At 38.5% G+C, this 24,879-nt stretch overlaps 1 protein-coding gene across 1 annotated transcript in view; it reads right to left on the reverse strand.

Moving 5' to 3' along the window:
• LOC136866635 (nose resistant to fluoxetine protein 6) overlaps positions 1 to 24,879 on the reverse strand; it is an 88,713-nt gene that overhangs the window by 8,752 nt on the left and 55,082 nt on the right. The window contains exons 11-12 of the mRNA XM_068226988.1: positions 15,879 to 16,021; positions 9,858 to 9,960 (exon numbers count right to left, since the gene is read on the reverse strand). Of these exons, the coding sequence (XP_068083089.1) occupies positions 9,858 to 9,960; positions 15,879 to 16,021 (246 nt within the window). The remainder of the gene's footprint in view (positions 1 to 9,857; positions 9,961 to 15,878; positions 16,022 to 24,879) is intronic.

Consider the following 24,879-nt stretch of genomic DNA (forward strand, 5'->3'; position numbering starts at 1 on the left):
ACCTCTCCAGTTCCGACGTCCCTCCCAGACATGTTGTAACCGTACAACAGGGTTACAGACTCCATTCTGTATTTATTATTATTATTATTATTATTATTATTATTATTATTATTATCATTATTATTATTATTATTATTATTATTATTAATAATATTCACCAGATTCATTAGATTTTATATATTCTGTTTCTCATCACTTAGACTGTAATAATTAGGTATCACGTATATTATTGTATTTAATCATAGGTTAAGTGAAATATGTTTGTAATTATTCTGTATTGTAGTAAGTGAGATTTGTTGGTTTCATATTGTCATGCTGTGGCTTGTAACTTTGGCTAGATGAGCTGGCATAGTATTTTGCAATCGAGGCTATGTTTAACTGGGAATGTTGTGTACAAGGAGATTTCCCGGTGACGCATTCGGTATAGTCATTCTTGGTCCGCTTGGGTACGCTTAGACAGCGCGTGACTGATGACATCAGTGCGTGGACACGTGATTGCGACCAAGTGTCAGTATTCGCCAGCTACTGTATGTGGAAGTGGAAGGGATGAACAGTGAGTGGGGAGATGAGTCGTCATCGCGAAGTGATATAAGTCGAGGCAACGGTAGTGAGAGAGGCAGATGATATCAATCAGTGGATAGTACTCAGTTCATAAGCAGTTGATATCGTGCAGATCATATGTAACAGTCAGATGTATCAAATGGAAGAAGTGGTCTTAGTGTGATGGTCAGAGCTAAGAGTTGTGTTTGAAGAAGTAATCATCGAGGAAGTCTACAAGTGGTGCTTGTATCCGAGCAGAGACGGGTACTATGCTGATAAAGAAACATCATCTTCTTGTGAGGATGGACTTCACAAGATGTTTCAATAATATTTTCCAATTATTTAAAATATTTTGAGTGGACGTAATTACATTGGAGCTCCCTACACGCGTACATGGTATGTAGGCCAACTCCTTGTTATATAAGAAGATAACAACAGACGGCTCCCGACTTCAGCTCACAGGTTTTCCCAAGAATTTCAAGTTCAACAGCGGTGTATGCAGACAACAGGTAATTAAAGCATCAGACATGTTATGCATTCATAACATGAAGAAGAGTGTAATCAGCGGCGATATCACATCTCACTTCAAGTTCAGGCCAATAGCTTTTTTTGTTTAGATTAAATTTTCCTTTTATTTAGTACCGCAAATCTCACGATATATTTCTTTTGTTAAATTAAAAGACGTCAATGATTGTTCATTGTGACGTAAATTATAGTCATAAACTCAGTTTTATTTTAATTATAATAAGTGATTCCAGTTCCATGTACAATCCTCAATTGTGGAAATGCAACAGTAACTTAATCTTTTCCTGATCCATATCCCTGTATATTGCCATATATGTGAGTTTATCACCTCACGCCTTGAGATAATTGATATAAGAGGTATGCTCTACCGAATTTTGTTGTTTTTCTTAAAAAAGCAACTGGCGCTCAAACAAATGTTATGTATATTGTGTGAAGGAGATGTAAGTATAAGAGTAGTGGTTGGAGTAGCCACAACGTGTCGCCAGCAACGTGGGACTCGAAAGGTTCAGAAAAAGTGTTTCTGAATGGCAATATACATGGATCAGTTCTTTTAATGAGTACGCACATGTTAAATTCACCGAGTAATGTTAGGAAGGTCATTTTGTTGAAGTTTGTATTTAAGGGGTAATGTCAGAGGAATTGCAAGGGGAAATAGCTTTGAGATCGCGAAAAATTAGTAGGAAACCGAAGATGGACAAGGATAGCAATATGCAGTCAGGTGATGAGGCTGAGGTTATTGTGTCCAAGGAAATCCAAGGTGGTAACATAAATAGGAAGTTGGTGACTAAGGTGGGACCTGCTGAAAGTCAGAAAATAGTAGAAACTGAGGAAAACGCTGTAATGCAAGATCAAAGTAAAGGGGTGATTGACCTTGGTTTATTTAATTTGCTGATGTCCAAAATGACTGAGCAGAATAATGCTATGAGTGAGAAAATTGAAACGGTTATTAGTGAGAAAATTGAATCTCAGAATAATATTATGAGTGAGAAAATTGAATCTCAGAATAATATCATGAGTGAGAAAATTGAATCTCAGAATAATATTATGAGTGAGAAAATTGAATCTCAGAATAATATTATGAGTAAGAAAATTGAAGCGGTCATTAGTGAGAAAATTGAAGCTCAGGGTATTAGTATTAATAAGAAGATCGATGATGTTAGTAATAAGATAGATCATAAGGTGTTAGAAATAAGTAAGCAAATTAATAATTTAGAAAGTAAGGTAAATAGGGAGTGTAGTGACATCAGAGCTGAGATGGAATTGGGTCGGAGCAATCTCCATACGGAAATAGAGCAAGTTAGTGAGACATGCATTAAACAAGGGCATAAGATTGATGAATTAGGTGCCAAGATCGAGTCTAATAAAGGAGAAATCAATGAGTTAGTAGAAGAAAGGTTTGAAAAGATAACCAATACAGTGGGGCAAGAAACTAGGAAATGTATTAGTAGGGTAGAACAGGTGGAAAGAAAACTTGGAGAAGTAGGTGATCTAGGGAGTGAGCAGAAATCATTATCACAGAAGGTGAGAGAATCGGAAAAAAAGTTGGAGGAATTAAGAAAAATTCAAGAAAAGACTGAGGAAACAGTGGAAGAAAAATTTCTGAGTTGCCAGAGAGTACTCCAGCAAGAAGTGCGTGATAGTAGAAATGTACGTGAAATAATTGTAAATAATGGTTTAATCACTAGAGATCATGACTTACCTAAGTTTTCTGGGAAAGAATTTAACCCGATGGAATTTATGAGAGTAGTAGAGAAGAAATTTGCTGTTCAATTAAGAGACAATAGTATTAGCTGGGAAACTGTATTGGAGATCTTATCTAATGCTTTCGTAGGAGAGACTAAGTCTTGGTTTCAAGTATATAAAAGCTCGATGTCTAGTCTAACTGAATTTAAGGAGAAATTCATGGCTAAATTTTGGAGTGAAGGTGTTCAGAGTAGAGAGAGAGAGAGAGTAATGTTTGGCAGGTATAATTCTAACGAGGGTGTTAGAATGACTGAATACTTTTTGGCTCATGTTTTGGTGTGGAGAAATTTAAAATGTATTGGACCTGAGGCTGATATAGTTAGACTTATGGCTAAGCACTATCCCGATAGAATAAGAGAAGCTGTTTGTATGCAAAGAGTGGAGACTATTAAGGAAATGGAGATTTTGTTGGAAAGTTTTGATGCTTTAGGTAGTAGCTTGAATAATAGTAGGACACTAAATCGGAATGTAGAAGGAAGGGGTAACCAATCTAATAATCAGGACAGGACTATGAATAATCGTAACTACAGAAGAGAATATCAGGAGAGACCTAATAATAATTTCCACAGGGAGAGAAATTATCAAAATAGTTCGGAAAATTTCAGGACTGGGAGGCGTGATTATGGTAATCAACCAGAAGCTGGGAGGCGGGAGAATACAGGCCATAATAATAATAATAATGACGCTAGAGGAAATAGGCAACAGGGGAGGCCGACTGAGGTGTGTAACCAACAAGTCGTAACCGAACCTAGTACTTTAAACGCGCAACGGACTGTATAAACAGGTCACTGAGACAGTCCGTAAATGGTGAGTTCACGTATAAGGTAGATAAGCATGTCAATGTCGACCAGCCTATAGTTGTAAGTGAACATGATTGTGACCTAAGTAGCAATAATTCAAATGTTTTAAGTGACGACTTAATCGTAGACAATAAATTTTATAAGTGTAATTTAAATTTAGATATAAGGCAAGATTTGTTAAGTGATCTTATATTATGTAATGAGGATAATTTAAGTAGTGTTACGGTTACACCGACGATTGAACTGCTGATATGGGGCAGAAAAGTTAAGATTTTGTTGGACTCTGGTAGTGAGAAGTCATGTGTAAATTCCAAGCTGTATGAGGAAGTTTTAAGAGAGAAGGATGAGGTAGCGGAAATTCCAGTGAGGAATACGTTCATCGTAACAGCTGTTGGAAACAAGTCTCAAAGAGTGAATAAACAAATAGCTGTCCCCATTAGCATAAGTGGAGAATGTATTTTCCAACCATGCTTAGTTGTGCCTAATTTAGTTTATGCCGTTATTTTAGGTACCGACTGGTTAACGTGTCACAAGGCTAAATTAAATTTTGATCTGTGTAATGTCAATCTTATTTGGGGAAAGAGTAGCAGGGAAGTCAGTTTACCATATTATGTTTTGTCAGAAATTAGTGCGAATAAAGTGTGTTCTAGTACGGAAGGATCTTGTGAAATTCCTAATATTAGGAAAAATATTGATGTCTGCCATGTGTCCATACAGAGAGATTCTAGAGATGAATTGTATGAGACAGTGGAGAAATGTAATTTAGCGGAAAGTCAGAAGGACGAATTGTGTGAATTATTGATATCACATAGTGATGTTTTTAGCGATCGGCCTGGTAGAACACATCTTTACGAACACAAATTTAATGTTATTGATAACTCAACTTTTGTAGGACCGAAATATCCCATTCCGTTAAAATACGCTAACGCTGTTGAAGAGCAGATTGACATTATGCTAGATTATAATATAATTGAACCATCATGTAGTCCTAATTTAAATCCACTTGTTATTATACCTAAGAAGGATAACACGGTAAGATTGTGCATGATAATTTTTGTAAGACTATATTGGATGAATTTGAACTTGGTGACAAGGTTTTACTCAGAGTGCCACTACCGTCATCAGCAGAAGCTGGTCAATTTTCTAAGTTTTTCTTGTTATATCAGGGATACTTCACCGTATTGAAACGGATTGGGAAATGTGCTTATTCATTAGAAGACAAGGAAGGAAATATCGTAGGCACATACAATATAAGAAATCTTAAGAAATATATCATGTGAGTTTGTTGATTAATTTTCAGTATTATGTTAATTCACCATATTTTATGAAGCTGGCATTGCGAACAGGACTTCAGTGAAATTAGCGTGTGTTGCGATAATAAGTGAAGCACGGCAGTGCAATAAACTCCAGTGCTTGGAGACAGTGTATAAAAGGATATGTCTTCGAGAATTACTTTTGAACACTCAATGAACGTTTGAAACGACAGAAGTGAGAAAGAAATGTAATCTGTATGTAAATAATACTGTATAATCAAAGTGAAAATGATAATTGATAAATGTTTTATATGTGTAACAACGAACATCTAGATGGATGATACTATGTACCAAATTTGTAAAGGTCATTTTATACATGTATAAATGGTGTACTCGATTTCAGGTGTTTGTGTATATATTTCATGAATCAATCGATTCATTTAATGGATTATTTCATGAGGGAGGCGTTCTGTAACCGTACAACAGGGTTACAGACTCCATTCTGTATTTATTATTATTATTATTATTATTATCATTATTATTATTATTATTATTATTATTAATATTCACCAGATTCATTAGATTTTATATATTCTGTTTCTCATCACTTAGACTGTAATAATTAGGTATCACGTATATTATTGTATTTAATCATAGGTTAAGTGAAATATGTTTGTAATTATTCTGTATTGTAGTAAGTGAGATTTGTTGGTTTCATATTGTCATGCTGTGGCTTGTAACTTTAGCTAGATGAGCTGGCATAGTATTTTGCAATCGAGGCTATGTTTAACTGGGAATGTTGTGTACAACGAGATTTCCCGGTGACGCATTCGGTATAGTCATTCTTGGTCCGCTTGGGTACGCTTAGACAGCGCGTGACTGATGACATCAGTGCGTGGACACGTGATTGCGACCAAGTGTCAGTATTCGCCAGCTACTGTATGTGGAAGTGGAAGGGATGAACAGTGAGTGGGGAGATGAGTCGTCATCGCGAAGTGATATAAGTCGAGGCAACGGTAGTGAGAGAGGCAGATGATATCAATCAGTGGATAGTACTCAGTTCATAAGCAGTTGATATCGTGCAGATCATATGTAACAGTCAGATGTATCAAATGGAAGAAGTGGTCTTAGTGTGATGGTCAGAGCTAAGAGTTGTGTTTGAAGAAGTAACCATCGAGGAAGTCTACAAGTGGTGCTTGTATCCGAGCAGAGACGGGTACTATGCTGATAAAGAAACATCATCTTCTTGTGAGGATGGACTTCACAAGATGTTTCAATAATATTTTCCAATTATTTAAAATATTTTGAGTGGACGTAATTACATTGGAGCTCCCTACACGCGTACATGGTATGTAGGCCAACTCCTTGTTATATAAGAAGATAACAACAGACGGCTCCCGACTTCAGCTCACAGGTTTTCCCAAGAATTTCAAGTTCAACAGCGGTGTATGCAGACAGCAGGTAATTAAAGCATCAGACATGTTATGCATTCATAACATGAAGAAGAGTGTAATCAGCGGCGATATCACATCTCACTTCAAGTTCAGGCCAATAGCTTTTTTTGTTTAGATTAAATTTTCCTTTTATTTAGTACCGCAAATCTCACGATATATTTCTTTTGTTAAATTAAAAGACGTCAATGATTGTTCATTGTGACGTAAATTATAGTCATAAACTCAGTTTTATTTTAATTATAATAAGTGATTCCAGTTCCATGTACAATCCTCAATTGTGGAAATGCAACAGTAACTTAATCTTTTCCTGATCCATATCCCTGTATATTGCCATATATGTGAGTTTATCACCTCACGCCTTGAGATAATTGATATAAGAGGTATGCTCTACCGAATTTTGTTGTTTTTCTTAAAAAAGCAACTGGCGCTCAAACAAATGTTATGTATATTGTGTGAAGGAGATGTAAGTATAAGAGTAGTGGTTGGAGTAGCCACAATGTGAACCCCTTCACTTTCAAGTTTTATTCAACTTTACGCTCATCCCATCTCAGAAATTTCGGGTGATTTGACAATGATTATATTTTCAAATATTTACATTGTTCCTCTGTATTCGTGAGGGAAATAGTTTTTCCTAGGCTCTTTTATCAGGCCTTAACATGTGTGCGATAAATTCTATGCAGAGTGATTTCCTCAGATATTGCGAAGTGCTTGAACCCTGGGAAAATATTTGTCTCCTCTGATATATGTAAGAAAAATATCCATCGCGAAGAGAGAAATTAATATTTTGAATTCGATAGGCTCTTTGTTGAGGTAAATTAAATTCCTTCCTAATGACAGACTAAGATCGATGAAAATTGTGTTTCTGTGGTGTAAAATTAACCTATTTTACGCGCAATGCACCAGAAGCTGTACGCATAGGCAGGCTCGTTGATTTCAACTTGTTCTTCCATCCAGTCTTATAATTCAGAAAACCTATCATTATATTCCTCAGATTCACGGTTTGCATCTATTCCGCAGTCATTGGTAACGTTGTTGACCCCGCCAGTTAAAACCATGTTGTGGACTTCCAGCATAAAGCATAATGTATGCCTGTCTGTTCCTTGTACAAATCCATACCGTTCACCAATCTGAACACATTTTGTATACTTATCTTTTAGGATCCTGCGGGTAACCTCATCTATAAAAAATTTTAACAGCCCTCTCCATTTCATAAATTTACGCCCTATGGCTCATTAACGTAGGCTAATATATATGCAAAAAATCGAATTTGTCGTACAAGGACGAAACAAAGCTCATTTTAAGCCTCACGACGCGAAGAACAAAATTCGTTCAGCCCCAATGGGCCCCGAAAACCATGTTTAATGGGCCCAAAACCAGCCGTTATGGAGACAGCGTCATCACACTACCCCGCTATAGGAGCAGACTGAAGGAATGACCATGCGTAGCCATGGAAACGTCAGCTCTTCGATTCTGCAGTAGAATACAGGCATGGCGTTCGAATTAGGCACGTGCGTAAATGTACACTAGGCCAAGGAGAGATTATGCTACGCATATGATGGTCTGAAAAAAGCGCAGCAATCTGGGGGCAAGTCACCCATAGGGTTGCAGTTGGGAGGGGTGGTATATAAAAATTAATCGAAAATAATGTTGAATCCATCGGTTTTGGGGTCGTTGAGTTGAACAGTGAAACTCCGTATGTCGTTTATGTCAAAGTTCATCCAGCATCGACATTGGGATTGGGGCGGTGAAAAGTGGGGGAGGGGGGGGTGGATGTCCCAAATGACCGATATTATGGATATAAATGTACCGGTGGTAGGAAAGGAGAAATATTAAAATAGACCCCACAATTATCAGGGTCGCTGAGATGAATAGAGACACTCCAAATATCGATTAAATCAAAGGTCAGCCGCATCGGCACGGGGGTGAGAAGGAGTGAAAATGAAAATATCAATTGTAACGGAGATAGCGGATGTATGTATTATATTGCAGAATACGTATAAACTAAACTTGGTGATCACATGACGTACTGTATTATCTAGAAGAAAATTATCTTGGGTAAGTGGGGATTGCTTAGATGAATACTGACACTTCAGATGCTATTAAGTTGAACGTCATAGTTTTCGGGGTCACTGAGATGAATAGTGACACTCAGGATGCCATTGAAGTGAGCATCCATTGGCATGGTGATTCAGAACGGGTGAAATATAAAATATACAAATCCACCAAGAGTAATGTTGATTACACGGTTTTCAGGGTCCCTCGGCTGATTGGATACAGCCCCCACTGACAGTTGGAATTGTGTAAATTATATCTTAATGCGGCGCGAAAATACATACCGTTACAACTTGAAAGTATTGTTTGATTGAAAGGATCAGTTACATACCAGAAAATCTGGGCTGCTGCAAGGAAATAATGGGGAGATAAATAATCACAAATTAAAAGTAGAAATGATATACATAACAATATTCCTAAATCTCCAGAAAAGTTAATAAACTATCAATCAATCTCACAATTATGAAAATATAATAAATCATTTCAAACAGGTTAGGCAAATACTAAAATTAAAATGTGTGAAAGAGAAAATTACCAAAATGAGCGAGATTGTAGACGTATATGTTTACAGTATCTTAAAGAATATCTCTCGAACCAACTTCGTAGAAATACGAATTACTATCTCAAAAAAGATACTGGAGGGGTACGACAACCCCTGGTAAACATAGCAATAATAAAAAATGACCAACATTAGCATAAAGTTCATACTTTCCGCGGCTTTGTGTGAGGCATTGTGACACTATGGATGCCGTTTAAGTACCAGTTCATCTGTATTGGTATTGCGATTAGTGCTTATGAAGAAAATGTTAAACCTGATCGAGAATGCTTTGAAAAATGGAATGTCGTATGGCTTTTAGTGCCGGGATATCCCAGGACGGGTTCGGCTCGCCAAATGGAGGTCTTTCTATTTGACTCCCGTAGGCGACCTGCGCGTCGTGATGAGAATAAAATGATGATGAAGACAACAAATACACCCAGCCCCCGTGCCATTGGAATTAATCAGTTAAGGTTAAAATCTCCGACCCGGCCGGGAATCGAGCCCGGGACCTTCTGAACCGAAGGCCAGTACACTGACCGTTTAGCCAACGAGTCGGACAACATTGCTTTAATTAACAAGGAACAAAATACTCTATAAATAAAACTTGAAACTAAACCCACGAAAACCACTCTTTAAGCTATAAAATAATTCTTAAAATATCAGTCAACGTCACAAAAAGAAATCCACAAAAAATCGCTTCACTCATAATTGACAGGTAGTGCAGTATCTACAAGTAAACAAGAAATCAGGTGTCCGGGCAGTGCCGGTTAATACAGACAGTGAATTCTAACATTTTTCAAACGATGCTGTTTACTCGCCCGAGAGTGAATAGAGGCAAACACATCGGTTTTAAAGTTATCAATGTGGTATACTCGAGTTCCTCGAATGTTTTGCAGTTGAACTTTTCTGATCAACTAAAGTTATCAGCATTTCTCTCATTATGGATACTTACCGAGAAGTTCATTCTCCAGGACGATGAATGGTGACTCAAACGTCAGCGACATAACAATACCGAGCAGAAGCGAGATAACCAGGTCACCGAAGAATTCACGCATCTGAAATAGCACAAACATAATATATCAAATGAAATTCTTTTTTTTTTTTTGTTGGGATCAAGGTAGTACAAATACTTCACGATGTTCCTCTTATGATAATGTTACTGAGAACAAATACCTTACGATGTTACTTTTATAATAATGTTATTGAGTACAAACTCTTTACGATGTTACTTTGTTAATAATTTTAGTGAGTACAAATAATTAACGATATTTCATTGATAATAATGTTCGTTCGTTCGTAATCTGTTTACCCTCCAGGGTCGGTTTATCCCTCGGACTCATCGAGAGATTCCACCTTTACCGCCTCAAGGGAAGTGTCCTGGAGCTGCAGACTCTGGATCTGGGGATACAACTGGGGAAGATGACCAGTACCTCGCCCAGGCGACCTCACCTGCTATGCTGAACAGGGGCCTTGTGTGGGGATGGGAAGTTAGGAAGGGATAGACAAGGAAGAGGGAAGGAAGCGGCCGTGGCATTAAGTTAGGTACCATCCCTGCATTTGCATGGAGTAGAAGTGGGAAACCACGGAAAACCACTTCCAGCATGGCTGAGGAGGGAATCGAACCCCCCTCTACTCAGTTGACTTCCCGAGGCTGAGCGGACCCCGTTCCAGCCCTCGTACCACTTTTCAAATTTTCGTGGCAGAGCCGGGAATCGAACCCGGGCCTCCGGGGATGGCAGCTAATCACACTAACCACTACACCACAGAGGCGGACGATAATAATAGTAATGAGTACAAATACATAACTATATTTCTTTGATAATAATGTTATAGACGACAAATACTTTACGATGTTTCTTTGATAATAATGTTATTGAGAACAAATACTTTAGGGTATTCCTCCGATAAAAATGTTATTGAGAACAAATACTTTAAGATGATTCTCAGATGATGATGTTAATGACAAAAAATACTTTAGAATGTTTCTTTGATAATAATGTTATTGAGAACAAATACATTAGGATTTTTCTTTGATAATAATGTTAATGATAATTTTTATTTGGTTTACGTCCCACTAACGACTCTTACTTTTTTTGGAGACCCCGATGTGCAGAAAATAAGTCCCGCAGGGTTTCTTTTATGTTTCAGTAAATCTACCGACATGAGGCTGGCGTTTTGAACACTTTCAAGTACACCGGATTGAGCCAGGATCAAACCTGCCAAGTTGGGGTCAGTAGGCCGGCGCCTCAACCGTTTGAGCCACTCAGTCTGGCATGTTTCCTTGTTATATCCGTAACGTTGTGATGTGACAGGCCAGGTTAAGACTAGTGCAACAGTTTAGTACAACATTCCTGTTATGTAAGCGGTATCGATATTTGAGGTTAACTGAAGGGAAAATCGCAGAAAAATAAAACTAAGTGGGATATTCGTTTGTATAACAGGGAACTGAAAAGTAAATGTGCATTACTTGCAGTAGACTTAGTGTCATACCTACTATACCTTAGGATATATCGGAAAAAGACTCAAAATGATATTAGAGGTACATTCCTTGAATGTTAAAATAATGTCTGCAATGTTGGTTTGTGGAGTGTAACATGTAAGTCACTGACTTCTGTGTAAGTTTAAGTGACGGTTTTCTAAATAGTATGTAAAGCTGCTAGTAAGTAGTTGTACCGTCCAGTCTACTAGGTACTGAGAATATTTAAATTATCTGTGAATTTCGATGTGATAGAAAGGAATGGTTGTGTTTGAGTCATCAGTCCATAGACTGGTTTGATGCAGCCCTCCATGCCACTCTATCATGTGCTAAACTTTTCATTTCTACGTAACTATTGCATCCTACATCTGCTCTAATCTGTTTGTCATATTCATACCTTGGTCTACCCCTACCGTTCTTGCCACCTACACTTCCTTCAAAAACCAACTGAACAAGTCCTGGGTGTCTTAAGATGTGTCCTATCATTCTATCTCTTCTTCTCGTCAAATTTCGGCAAATCGATCTCCTCTCACCAATTCGATTCAGTATCTCTTCATTCGTGATTCGATCTATCCATCTCACCTTCAGCATTCTTCTGTAACACCACATTTCAAAAGCTTCTATTCTCTTTCTTTCTGAGCTAGTTATCGTCCATGTTTCACTTCCATACAATGCCACGCTCCACACAAAAGCCTTCAAAAACATCTTTCTAATTCCGATATCAATGTTTGAATTGAGCAAATTTCTTTTCTTAAGAAAGCTCTTCCTTGCTTGTGCTAGTCTGCATTTTATGTCCTCCTTACTTCTGCCATCGTTAGTTATTTTACTACCCAAGTAACAATATTCATCTACTTCCTTTAAGACTTCGTTTCCTAATCTAATATTTCCTACATCACCTGCCTTCGTTCGACTGCACTCCATTACTTTTGTTTTGGACTTATTTATTTTCATCTTGTACTCCTTACCTAAGACTTCATCCATACCATTCAGCAACTTCTCGAGATCTTCTGCAGTCTCAGATAAAATAATAATATCATCGGCAAATCTCAGAGTTTTGATTTCCTCTCCTTGGACTGTGATTCCCTTTCCAAATTTCTCTTTGATTTCCTTTACTGCCTGTTCTATGTAAACATTGAAAAGGAGAGAGGACAAACTGCAGCCTTGCCTCACTCCTTTCTGGATTTCTGCTTCTTTTTCTAAGCCCTCGATTCTTATCACTGCAGACTGATTTTTATACAGGTTGTAGATAATTCTTCGTTCTCGGTATCCATCTCCCTGATGATCGCCCCCTCTCGTGTAGTCCCCACCCGGAGATCCGAATGGGGGACTAGTTTACCTCCGGAATATTTTAAACGGGAGGAAGCCATCGTCAGTACATCCTTCATACAGAGAGAGCTGCATGTCCTCGGGAGGTAGTTACGGCTGTAGTTTCCCGTTGCTTTCAGCCGTGTAGCAGTATCAACACAGCTAAGCCATGTTGAGTATTATTACAAGGCCGTATCAGTCAATCATCTAGACTGCCGCCCTTGCAACTAGCGAAAGGCTGCTACCCCCTTTCGATGAACCATTCGTTAGTCTGGTCTCTCAACAGATACCCATCCCATATGGTTGCACCTGCGGCTCAGCTATCTGCATCATTGGGACACGCAAGCCTCCCCACAGCGGCAAGGTCACATGGTTCGCAGAGGAGGTATGGTTAGCATACAGGATTTATGGTGTAGAACCAGCAAGAGAAGCCTGGAACAACTGTGTAAACTTTGGATAGTCGAATATACTGGTTGAATGATGAATGTTAAAATGAGGTGCAACAAATATAGATCCAAATAACAACTGATGTAGATGGCAAATTGTACGTAGATGAAGAAAACAGAACGAAACATATCACTGTATAATTCAAGAAAATCTCTCGGAAGATTTCGGCAATAATATGGAAAGTCTTGGTCAAGCGGCAGAGGAATCTTTCTGGACGAAAATAGAGAATGTTATAAAGGGAGGTAAAAGTGATATGAATAGTGATTCGTGTAAAAAAATATGAGGACTCACTGCAGAACCGAGGGAATTACAGGGCTGTTGGAAGGAATATTTTGACAAACTTGTAAATTCTAAAGAAAATTGTTTTGTTGAAGTTCTGAACAATGGGGCTAATATGCAGAATGGATGTGAAATTACCCTCTATGATGTGTAAAGGACGGTTTATAACGGCATTGTCGTGAAAGTGAAATTAGAGCAAAAGTGGTGATATATAAGAGGATGGGGGAGATCACTTTACTTCGGACCACGATGAGTGTATGAGTGTGACTGGATACAGTTGTAGTTCCGTCGACTGCCCGCCAGCACTTTCAAGAATGGGATTCACTGTCTCATCAACCAGTGGGATTAATATCGGTGATAACTTCTGAGCTACGGAATGTTATCCGTGTTTATTTGAGCCCCCCTTATATAAACCGACATTGCTAGTTCCTGCTCCTTAGCTCTCTTCCAGGTCTTTCCGTGTTCGGCCTTGTATGTTCCATTCAACAAACTTATTTACCGTCTTTGCTAGGCCGTTTCCACTGCTGGATACTGGGTATTATATTCGGCCACTATTTTTCTAAATCATCTGTTCGAGAAGTTCTGGTGTTTTCCTTCCCTAGTCAACCTTATGGTAATATTGTTCAATGCACACCCCTGACTTATTTTTGATGTTAAATATCAAAATACAATGTAAATAAACTTGTAGTGCATACTAATGCATAAAGAGGGAGGCAGACAGCATAGTTTGATAGTAGCGGTGAGTGGTGGGAGTTATACGTCGTAAACAAAGAGTAGAAAGCAGAATAGATTGGAGGCCTGCAAGTGAAGCAGACGTCTGTGCGTGAGTGCTGAATGTTTGTGACGTAAGCTAAATGGGAATAGGCTTAGAATCATACCGAGTGGTCATCGGGCCGATGGAACAACCGCATAAAGTATCAGGTATGTGGTCTAAGATGTGATGTAAAATACTCTGAAATCGTGCTGGCAGCGATAGTGGTCGCTGTGCTATTAGTAATTGGAGGAGTGGAAAGCAACTCTGGGCTATTGAATAGGGAGGATATAGAAAAATTTAAGGAGGTGATAAAAGAGGTCAGGCAAACAGACACAACGAGGGAGCTCATCATGGCGCAGAATAAGAACATTCAGGATATGAAAGATAGCCTAAAGTGTGATATGGCAGGTATAAAAGAATCCCTGGATAAATACCAAGAGGAAATGGAAACCGCAAAGGAACATCGATGATGCAGGAGCAGCGCACACGGTAGTTGGAGACGCAGGTCCGGAGGTCAAAGTTTGCCCAACGTATCAGATGCTTGTTCATACATGGGATTAAAGAGAATAGAAGCGAGGATAAACTGGCATTACTATCTTCTGTATTGGAAGTGCTTACGTTAGGGGTGAAAGTAAATTGCACGGAATCCGATGTGGATGACGTGCAGAGAATATGAAGGACCCAAGGGAATAGGTCGATTAAAGTACAATTGGTATCAGGGATGAATGCCTATCAAATCCTTCGGAATGTCAGGAACTTAAAAGGGACCAAAGTTTGGATCCAGAGGGACTTGGGAGTTGAAGAAAGAAAGAAGATGACAGTTCTTCGATTTCACATGAGGAGAGCAAGCAGAGAGGTTCTTACAGCGTTTATAAGATGCAAGAGACTACTCATCAAAGGCGATGGCTGGAGAAAGAACTACTCGTCATCCTAGTTGGAAGACTTGGTGCGAGAACGAAGTGCGGCATCAGAACAACACGGAAGAAAGAATGATGAAGCGCAAGAAACAGGAGCGGAGCATATGCCGACAAGTTTGCTGACTGCCACTGCGCGTGAGGACGTTGCCACCAGTGCCGAGGGGTGACCTGTGAGTAAATGCTTAACACCTGATGCTAAATCGGGAACTAGTATGGGTAGTGCACCCGTAGCTCTAAAACGTAGCAGCAAAATAGATGATCATAAGGAAAAGAAGCAAAGACAGGACTTGAAAGACATATGGGCTAAGAAGGGGGTTCTCGTAGATGGGAAAGGTAATAAACGGGGAGGAAGGATGCTAGGGGGATTTCATAGTTCTTCTCAGGGAAGTATAGTCCAAATTGATAAAACAATAAACACGCGTAGCAAAACAGGAGTAAGAAGCAAAGCAAAGGCATCTCCATACAGGCAATGAAGGCCCTTGGAGGGGTGTAAGGTAAAGTCTTTCACAATCCGCAATCTCGGTTCTCGATGGGTTACAGTGGTTAGCTCCACGCCCAGCCTCCTTTGCCCCTAGGAATTGACCTAGTACTCATTTTTGGCGAAGGCCGAATGAACCTTAGGTACATGTGTACCTTCGAAAGTGGAAATCTCATTTCTAATGGGGATTCCTGACGGGGATTCGAACCCACATCCTTCCGAGTTAACCAATCAGGCCTTTACTGCCTCAGCCAGGCAGCCCGTAAACAATTAGTAACCCTGTGATAAAAGAAAATAAACTGTCAACTTTTACTCACTATATTGTCGTCACTCATGTATACAATCGTGCGCAGAGAATAGATCTTGTTCATCTGTACGGACAAGTGGATGAGATAAATGGAGTAACAGAGTCTGCTCAGCGGCTGAAACCATGGCCAGGAGAGGAACGAATCGATGACACCTGGAATGAAAGAGAGTTAAACAAAATTTATCTCCAAATAGAGGCAGTACAGCACCAGAAAGACTCAATATGTTAAGTCAATAATCATTATGCACCGTACGTATTGAGAGTAGTCCACCGGCCCCTTACGTTTCTTGAAGTTATGCAACCCGTCAAACACTTGACGTCCGTGTGGTCTGAGCCAGGGATGGCTAACCTTTTCCATTTTAAGCATGGATTTTTATTCTGAACTGTCTACTGCGCCACTTGTTATTTTCATTTGGTAGTGCTACTACTACTCCCTCCCCCCTCCCTCAGCACCGCCGCCACCGACATCCATCCCTAATTCCAAATTATGTTTCAAAATACATTTTACATATATGCATTCTAAAATACTATATTTGATTGTAAGTTCAGTGTCCGTATTTTGCCAATAACGCAAAAATTCTCACTAGCCATGTCGTTAATATTAGCTTCATGACCTGTTATCTCCAACAACACACGAGAAGCACTTAGATCTGAACCAATATGGTTTCTAACTGTTGAGATAACAATGTTCATTGTAGAAAATAGCTGCTCGCAGGCGTACGATAACCCAGACAAAGTAGCTCGCGCTATAGCAAGTTTCTTCAGGGCCGAAAACATTTCTGGTAGGCTGTACCACTGTTCAAGTATTAATTTCTCCGGCCTCTATGGAGAGTATTCAACATCAACACTACACTCGATTTTCATCAATGCTTAGCCAAGTTGTACGAATTTGCTCACCCGTGTTCCTTGAAATTCGGTCAAGTCCATTTTTAAACTCTTAATGACTATCCATTCAGAAAAAGCGATCTTAATATCACTCATTTGTTTATTATGAGGTTTTTAAACATAAAAGTGCGATAGTTTCTCCAAATCTCGCAATTGGGATAATCTCTCTGCAACTATTTGTCTTACAAAATTGAAAACAATAAACAGTTACTCACTAAGAATAATTATGTGATGTTGGCAACCACACTAAAACCAAATTTCACTAATTCATTGATGTGGATGAGCGAATGGCTCTTAGGCTGCATCTAACATTTATCTACTTGACTTACGGACCTATTAGTGATACAGTGTTGCCATAATACACGTCCCAATGGAACTAGAATTTAGAAATTCGGTATTTATTTGTTAAACCTGAAACATTATGGCTATACGGTGCACGAGATATGTATATTCTATACCACGAGACGTACATAAAACGTGAACATGTGCATGTATTGTGCCACCGAAATCGTGTTCGCGTGTCATCTAGTGACACGCGAGGCATAGGTTGGCCATCCCTCGTCTAGGCTATATTGCTCTGCTTTCAACTTGCATGTCAGCATGTAAAAAGAGCCAACCTGGCTCAAAGAAAATGACTATACGCAATCTTCATTGTGAGATTAAAAGATTATTTCACAAACAGGCTCTTTATTGCAGTGTGCCCGTATTCCGTACGGGCATAGTGTTGAAAATGGTAAGCCTGTGAAAATAAAGTAAAATGGCAACTATTACTCACTGTATTGTCATCACTCGGGTAGACCGCAGTACGTAGAGAATACACCCACCACTAGTACGAACTATTTAATAGGTTCTACGGTTTAATCCGTTGTGGTACAATGCTTAATAAGTGGTATAAAACTGATTCAGAGATGTAACATGAACATGAGATGTACCGAGCTCGATAGTTGCCGTCGCTTAAGTGCGGCTAGCATCCAGTAATCGGGAGCTAGTGGGTTTGAGCCCCACTGTCGGCAGCCCTGAAGATGATTTTCCGTGGTTTCCCATTTTCACATCAGGCAAATGCTGGGGCTGTACCTTAATTAAGGCCACGGCCGCTTCCTTCCACTTCCTAGGCCTTTCCTATCCCATCGTCGTCAAAGACCTATCTGTGTCGGTGCGACGTAAAACAAATAGCAAAAAAATGAGATGTCGCGGATGAAGAGGCATGTATTAGGAGGGATTCCTGTGTACAGGGTGAATGTCTTCGTATTAGATGATTCGATAAGAAATTAAAATTGTTCTAAACTTCGAACCCATCCATAGCAGATATTCTGGAAGGCATTAAGAGCTATATTTCACCTGTGAACGGCGGAATTCCTCCAAGAAACGGTAACACAATATATATTGTCCAAACTGCGGATCTGTGAAGATAGGTCACAAACTGACTTTTATTCGCCTGCTCATCTAGAAGAAGCGAACATAATTGTTACCGCTAAAATACATTCGGAAGGTGTTCGCGTGATGAGTTCGTTGATATATCATTCATCTGAGGAGAAACACGCCGTATTTAGTCACTACAAGTCAAAATGCAAAGTTACTGAAGGTAATAAGTAATATACTAGCCTCAAAAACAGTTCTGCTTTGAGATTTGTATAAACATTAGGGGGATGGCCTATTAGAACTAGTGTCATGAAGAACACGCTCTATGCCCAGGTTATATCTGTCGAGCATGACCATGACCGAAATTTGCTCCTCAAAGGCGAGGCGAGCTATGTCCTCCGACCTTCCCCGATGATGCTCCTTCACGTGCTATCTCAGTCATGGGCAAAGATGTTCCCTTCCGTCTGTCATTGTTTCCACTACTTGTGAAAGGATGTGGTAACACATCAACGATATCTACTTTGTTAATGTTAGCACCGATATTAATCGGTTCTTGCCCTAATTTCTTAAATTATTTGCCGGCAACAGTGTTGAATTGTCGGAAATACTTTCACACATGAAAACACACGCGCTAATTAGATTGATAGTGAACCCTTTAAGGCCATTCGATGGATGCCTACCTTCCTTGCCTATCAGAAAAGCAGCATGAGATCTTTCTCCTGGATCTCTTATGGGTTCTTCATCACTTGCTTGGGTAAGAGGCGGGTCGCAGAGATTTAAACCTAATGTCTACAATGAGAGAACTCGATTTCAAAGTGTTCGTAGAACACTGGAAACGAAATCTGAAAAACGTGTGACATTTCACAACATCTGATGAACGAACTCAATCCTGTCCGTTTACAAACAAACGAATAACAGCAATTATAATGAGAGACGCTGGCTTTGAAGACCTTAACACAACTGCCTGATAGGCATCCTTACTAAAACAACGGTCTTAAGAATAAATAAATAAAGTCTGCAGGTCCCTAAGATCAGCTTACATCAGCTTCTAGGCTGAAGGCAGAACACAGTTAAGTTAAAGTAGTTGATGAACAAGGTTTACATGTTAGTAAATGCCTAGCACATCTGTTGCTCAACAAATACAATATAAAAAATAACAACAACAACAACAACAAATGCCCACAAAATGTGTGGTAGTAAAGTCCCTTGCTATTGGGCATGTCCCCTTAATCGTTACTTTAACAATTTGTACCACCATAATGATTCAAGATAATCAAGCCACCGTACCATGAGCTCTGGACTCTTGGTGTAATTAAGAATGTCCAATCGATATGTGGTTGTACGGCATGGAGCCTGAAATGAATCACTGCGACTATGTCATGGACCGACATCTAACTATGTGATTTACGTTAAAGTCACTGTGGACGATGACCGCAAGAAAAATGGTGCTATAATGGCAGATGGTCATAATCCATTTGACTGAGGTTGATGACCCCATGGCCATCCAAACTTCTAGGCTGAAGGCTGAATAGAGTTAAGTTAAAGTAATTGATGACCAAGGTTTCTAAGTTAGTAAACCCCCAGAATATCTTGTGCTCAACAAATAAATGTAAAAAGTAACAACATCAACAAACGCTCATAGCACTTGTGGCAGTGAAGTCCCTTGCTATTGGACATGTCCCCTTAATCGTTACGTTAGTAAGTTGAATTTTTCCAGCAAATAAAACTAAGATTTCCAGAATACATTTTCAAGTTAGTTAGTTGGTTTTAAGCTAATTAACATAATACGCTTTCACTGGATTTAATAAATTAATGAATGAAGTAATCCCATAATCCTAATTAAGAACAAATTGATCTATCCCGGACGAAGTGGTGTCTCTCCAACTGTTTCAATTAAATTTACGTTATCACTGGGACATGTTTAATAGAAAAATGCCTTTAACAGAAAATATTTATTGTTTATTCTCATAGTTTTATTCTTTTGCAGATGAAATACTGAATACATTGTTATTGTTATATTGTTGTTTATAGTGGTTAAGTGTAAGAGAGGGCCGTGAGCCCTAACTTCGCCAAAATGTAAGTCAGGAATAAATAAATAACAACAGGTACCATTTATTAATGTCATGATGTCACTCAACAAGTTTACGTTATAACCGTAATAATTATTAAGGCTCTAGCTTGGATAATCCTATCCTTAAATCCTATAATCTGCATAAATGTACACGCAACGCAAAATAAAACAACCCATATCAATCTCTTATAACGTCTACAGATATCCCTTGGACTAATTCCGGTACTTCCTTCCGAAACGATTTCACGCTTATGAAACTCAAGTGACCTAATGTAAGTCATCCAAACTCTAGGGTGAATGGACTACTAGACCACCATCTGCTCCACAGGCATGGCCTCATACTACACGAACCTACACTCACTTGTGCCTTGGAAACAAACAACAACAGCAACAACAACAACATATCATCCACCACGAAGTCTATGGATTGACACGCTAAGGTGACATTCAAGTAAAATAATCGAAAGACCTTGGACAATCCTCAACAAAAATATGCCCATTGCAATTCTGAGTTATGTTCCAAAATGGCGCCTACGGAAGGTAAGGACCACTCAAGCTAAAAGAGTGCATAACAAGGTCTTAACAGTTAAACACATTAGAAGGCCACGACGTACTCGAAACTGCGATATTCCGAAGGCGGAGCAGAACAGAGTAGAGTCAAGTAGATTGCTTTAAAAAACAAGAAAAAGATAGAAGGGGTTATTAAAAAAATCACTTGAAAAATTCAACTCGAGGGGATAAGAAGTAACTGATATCGCTCTGCGGAAATAAGAAGATTACTCAGATTCTAATACAAATACCGAGCAAAAGCATCGATAATATTGAAGAAGGCGGCGCAATAACATATAGAAGTACGATGGAGAATATAAGATACACCGAGAATTACGAAAATCCATCTAGATACATATACTGATTATCCCGAAGTACAAGATCTGCTATACTACGGAAACAGAAACTGGAAACTGCAGGAAGACGAAACAATAGCAGAGAATTACTGCATATGAAAGAGGAGTCGTGAAGAAATAATATTTAATTTGAAATATTTGAACAAGACGAGGCGCGAATTATCCTACGCAAATCTCGAGAATTGGGTAAATATTTCACAAAAAAAAAAACAACTAAAAAAATATATATCTCAGGGGAAATATTTATTTAACGAAAATCTACAAGGAATATGTACTTCTCAGAGATATTTGTTATGATCGGCAGTTTTCATAAGGAGATGATGGCCTACTAAACACCCAAATGGACCAACCTGGAGGCAGTTATCATCCGAGCAGTTAAAACTACCCGAGATGAGAGAAGGATGTCGCCCAGCCAGAGCAACCTGAGATGAGGAACCCAGCCAGTCATCGAGCCATGGCCAGAGTACCAGCCATGTGACGAACGGAAAGGGAGCAACTGAGTCCCGAGATGACGAAAGACGAGCTAAGTGTTTATCTTAAGTAATACAATTCTTAATTCATGTATATTTGTGGTATATGCGGTAGAATAGAATTGCCTAAGCATGAGATAATTAAGTGTGCAAGTGAAATGATGAAGTGAAGTGCGATATATTTAAGATGCTAATAATATGTTAAGTCAGTGTAGAACTTAAAGGATATCCCATGGAATATGGTTACGTATTAACAAATAAGTCAACCAGGTAAATGAGAATACGGTTAAGAAGTGAAGTATTATAACAGCTGATTTCAAAGAGTATCAAGTGATAAATAAGATCTATGAGTTTCGTAAAGCCATCCAGTCTTAGATGACGTCATAAGTGGATCGCGTATTGAGAAGCGTTATTTAGAATCATGTTATTCTTTGCTGCATAATATCATTAAAAGTATAAATATTTAGGGTTATGCATCATATTTCATAGTGAATTGGATAATAATATGGAATGTTTATGCGAAATTAACGTCATGTCTCAATAGTATTAAATTATATATAGGAGGTTATACGTGTTGAAAGTAGGTATTGAGGAAGTTAATAGTGTATTAATTGATGGTTGTAAATGATAATATGGAGTTTCCTGATATAATTTAAGCATAATATTGCGCGTGTGATAATTAATGAGACATGTATGTAAGGAGTAGACGTCATATATGGTTGGAATTGATACAGTTAAACGATGCAAATAATGATAAAGAATACGCCGCGGGAGTAACTTATAATAAGGTATGGATGGTTAACATACGTATTTAGTTGAGAATTGAAGATAATTTGGAAGTAGCTACAGCTGTTAATAGAAAGATATATGTGTTTCGTGTCGTATTCTCAGCGAATATATATTGCGAGGCAGACAATACCATATATGTAGCCGACGTATAAGCATAATACCGAGATGTTGTACTGCGGATACTTGTTGAATTTCTTGCACACATAGTAAATGTAAGAGAAGCTTAACGGCTGAACGCATATTGAACCGTAATATAATGAATTAAGAATTACACAGCTAGAATAGGGAAATAGAATATTTCATATGTTGAGTATCGTTTTATATTTTAAATTAGAATATTATAAGAGCAGATAATAGACTAGGAGCCGTAATTTAAATGGCAGTAGGGTCGAAAACCTTGGCACGTCAGTCGACTTCTTGTTTTCATCAGATGATATTCGACGCCAACGAATTCAGATTTTAATATCGAAAAGTGTGTAAATTATGTGGAGGAATCCTGGAATTTTATTAATGATGAAATAATTGTGTTATATTAGTGCACATGAGTGACTAACTTAACTTTTCGAGGACAATTAGGGAAGATTTGACTTCATTTCGGAAATATTGAGTTCATAATATCATGATAATTTAAAATAAGCTAGCGCTGACTTAAACTTTAATTTCTACAGAAGAATATTTATTTTTGAGACAATAATTGTGGAGTTTATGTAGATATTTAGGCCTATTCTCATTTCTTTCGAAGTTTCATTCATTTAATAAAGATGTTTCACGATTATTTTTATAACTTAATGAGTGATTATTTATAGTGGTAGATGGTAAACAGATTTAGTATATAAGGTAGTTTTAAGTGAGTTGCGTTATGAAATGATGGTCGTAGATGAGTTTGCAAATATTGCGTTAAGATGAAGACGTTCATTAGATGGAATCCCGTAAGGTAGTTGTGTCTTTCTCGGAATTCACGTAAAACCTGACTTACAGAAAAATTAAACATTTTTCTTACTTGGGGGTACCCTGAGACTATATCTGACTAGCCGGAGTGATGGCTGTGGCTCTCCTGGACGCGGGTAGGGTGCAACACGAAACAAATTTTGACATCCCCGATAATGGTTATTTACAATATAAAACTACATCGTATCATGTTCGTGGCACCTATCTCAACCAAACGATTCTCTTCTTAAGTAATGGAATCCATTTCCAAACATTTATTATAAATGACAAAATCTCAGTTACAAATCCTTTCTGACAAACAAGCTGGCTCGCTCACCGAAACAGATGGCTTTTATACCTGGAAGGAAGAGCCCCTCCCGTAACCTCTATGAAAACAAACACGTTATCTCTAACTGTATAAAAATGAAATCTCGCGCCGATGAAAACTCGCATGAAAGACAATACTGAACCAACACAGAATATTAAAATTTTTTAATTAAAAACCTAACTTGAAGTGTTCCTAGCCACCACAGTTTCACGTAGTATCCTAACAATGGAATGGCCCTATTCCCACATCATTAAATTAGACTAATAAATCCTCGCGTTCCCTACGATGAAAAGTCCCGGCAACACACACCTCTTCAACACTAGAGGATTTCAACCAGCTGATCCACACTTCCTCCTAAATCTGCAACACTTGAACCACTTGCTACCTGAAAATCTCTACACGAAAATAATAAGGAAAAACTTTTACACGGATCCACTATGTTGTTACATAATAAAAGCTGTGACAAATTAACAATTTCACCTCGCATATCTGAGTCTGACATAAAAGTATTTCGAACTCGAAACTCTCAACTTGACTTACAAATCATTTACCCTTATATTCCCCTCATATATTCTACACAGATTTTAATAGACGTTTGAAATAACACTTCCCTTCTACAAATCATACGCCAGTTCCACCTCATACCTTCCCAGACAAATTCTACAGCTCCGAACACATTACGACGTGCTCTTCGCAGTGGTTGTCATTCCATCAATACCTCACAATCGCTCTAAATGGTAAACCATGGATTACACTTACGAGAATTGCATCTTTATACAGGACAGAATTTCGCGATAAATGATTATTTTAAGCAAACAACAAACATAGGAATAAACGTACTGAAGTGACACTCCGCTCTCGACTTTACATTCGTTTTACAACCATCAAGTCCACTACGGTACAACATTTTAGACGCTACTTTCGTGGCTCTACCGATTATCCATGAAACATAAAATGACCTTTCGTCTTATACCCGTTACATATCCACGAAATAAAAAGGGTGACCAAAGTGCGTCACAGATACACAAATAAAATTGTGACATAATGAAATAAACAAATGCACTTTGCAAAGGGTAGCTTACATCGCATCGTTGCATCGTTACAGGCCAACCAGCCTGTCTCAATCACTTATCCAGCTATCCCATCAGATAGCGGATTTATAATACACACTCTTCCTATCAACAGGATTCCTATCCTGAGTAACACATATTTTATTGATTTATTTTATACCATTAATCTTAAAATAATGGCATATAAAAATAAAAATGTCCTGCACA

The sequence above is a fragment of the Anabrus simplex genome, chromosome 3 (genome assembly GCF_040414725.1).
Source record: "Anabrus simplex isolate iqAnaSimp1 chromosome 3, ASM4041472v1, whole genome shotgun sequence".
Classification (NCBI taxonomy): Eukaryota; Metazoa; Arthropoda; class Insecta; order Orthoptera; family Tettigoniidae; genus Anabrus; species Anabrus simplex.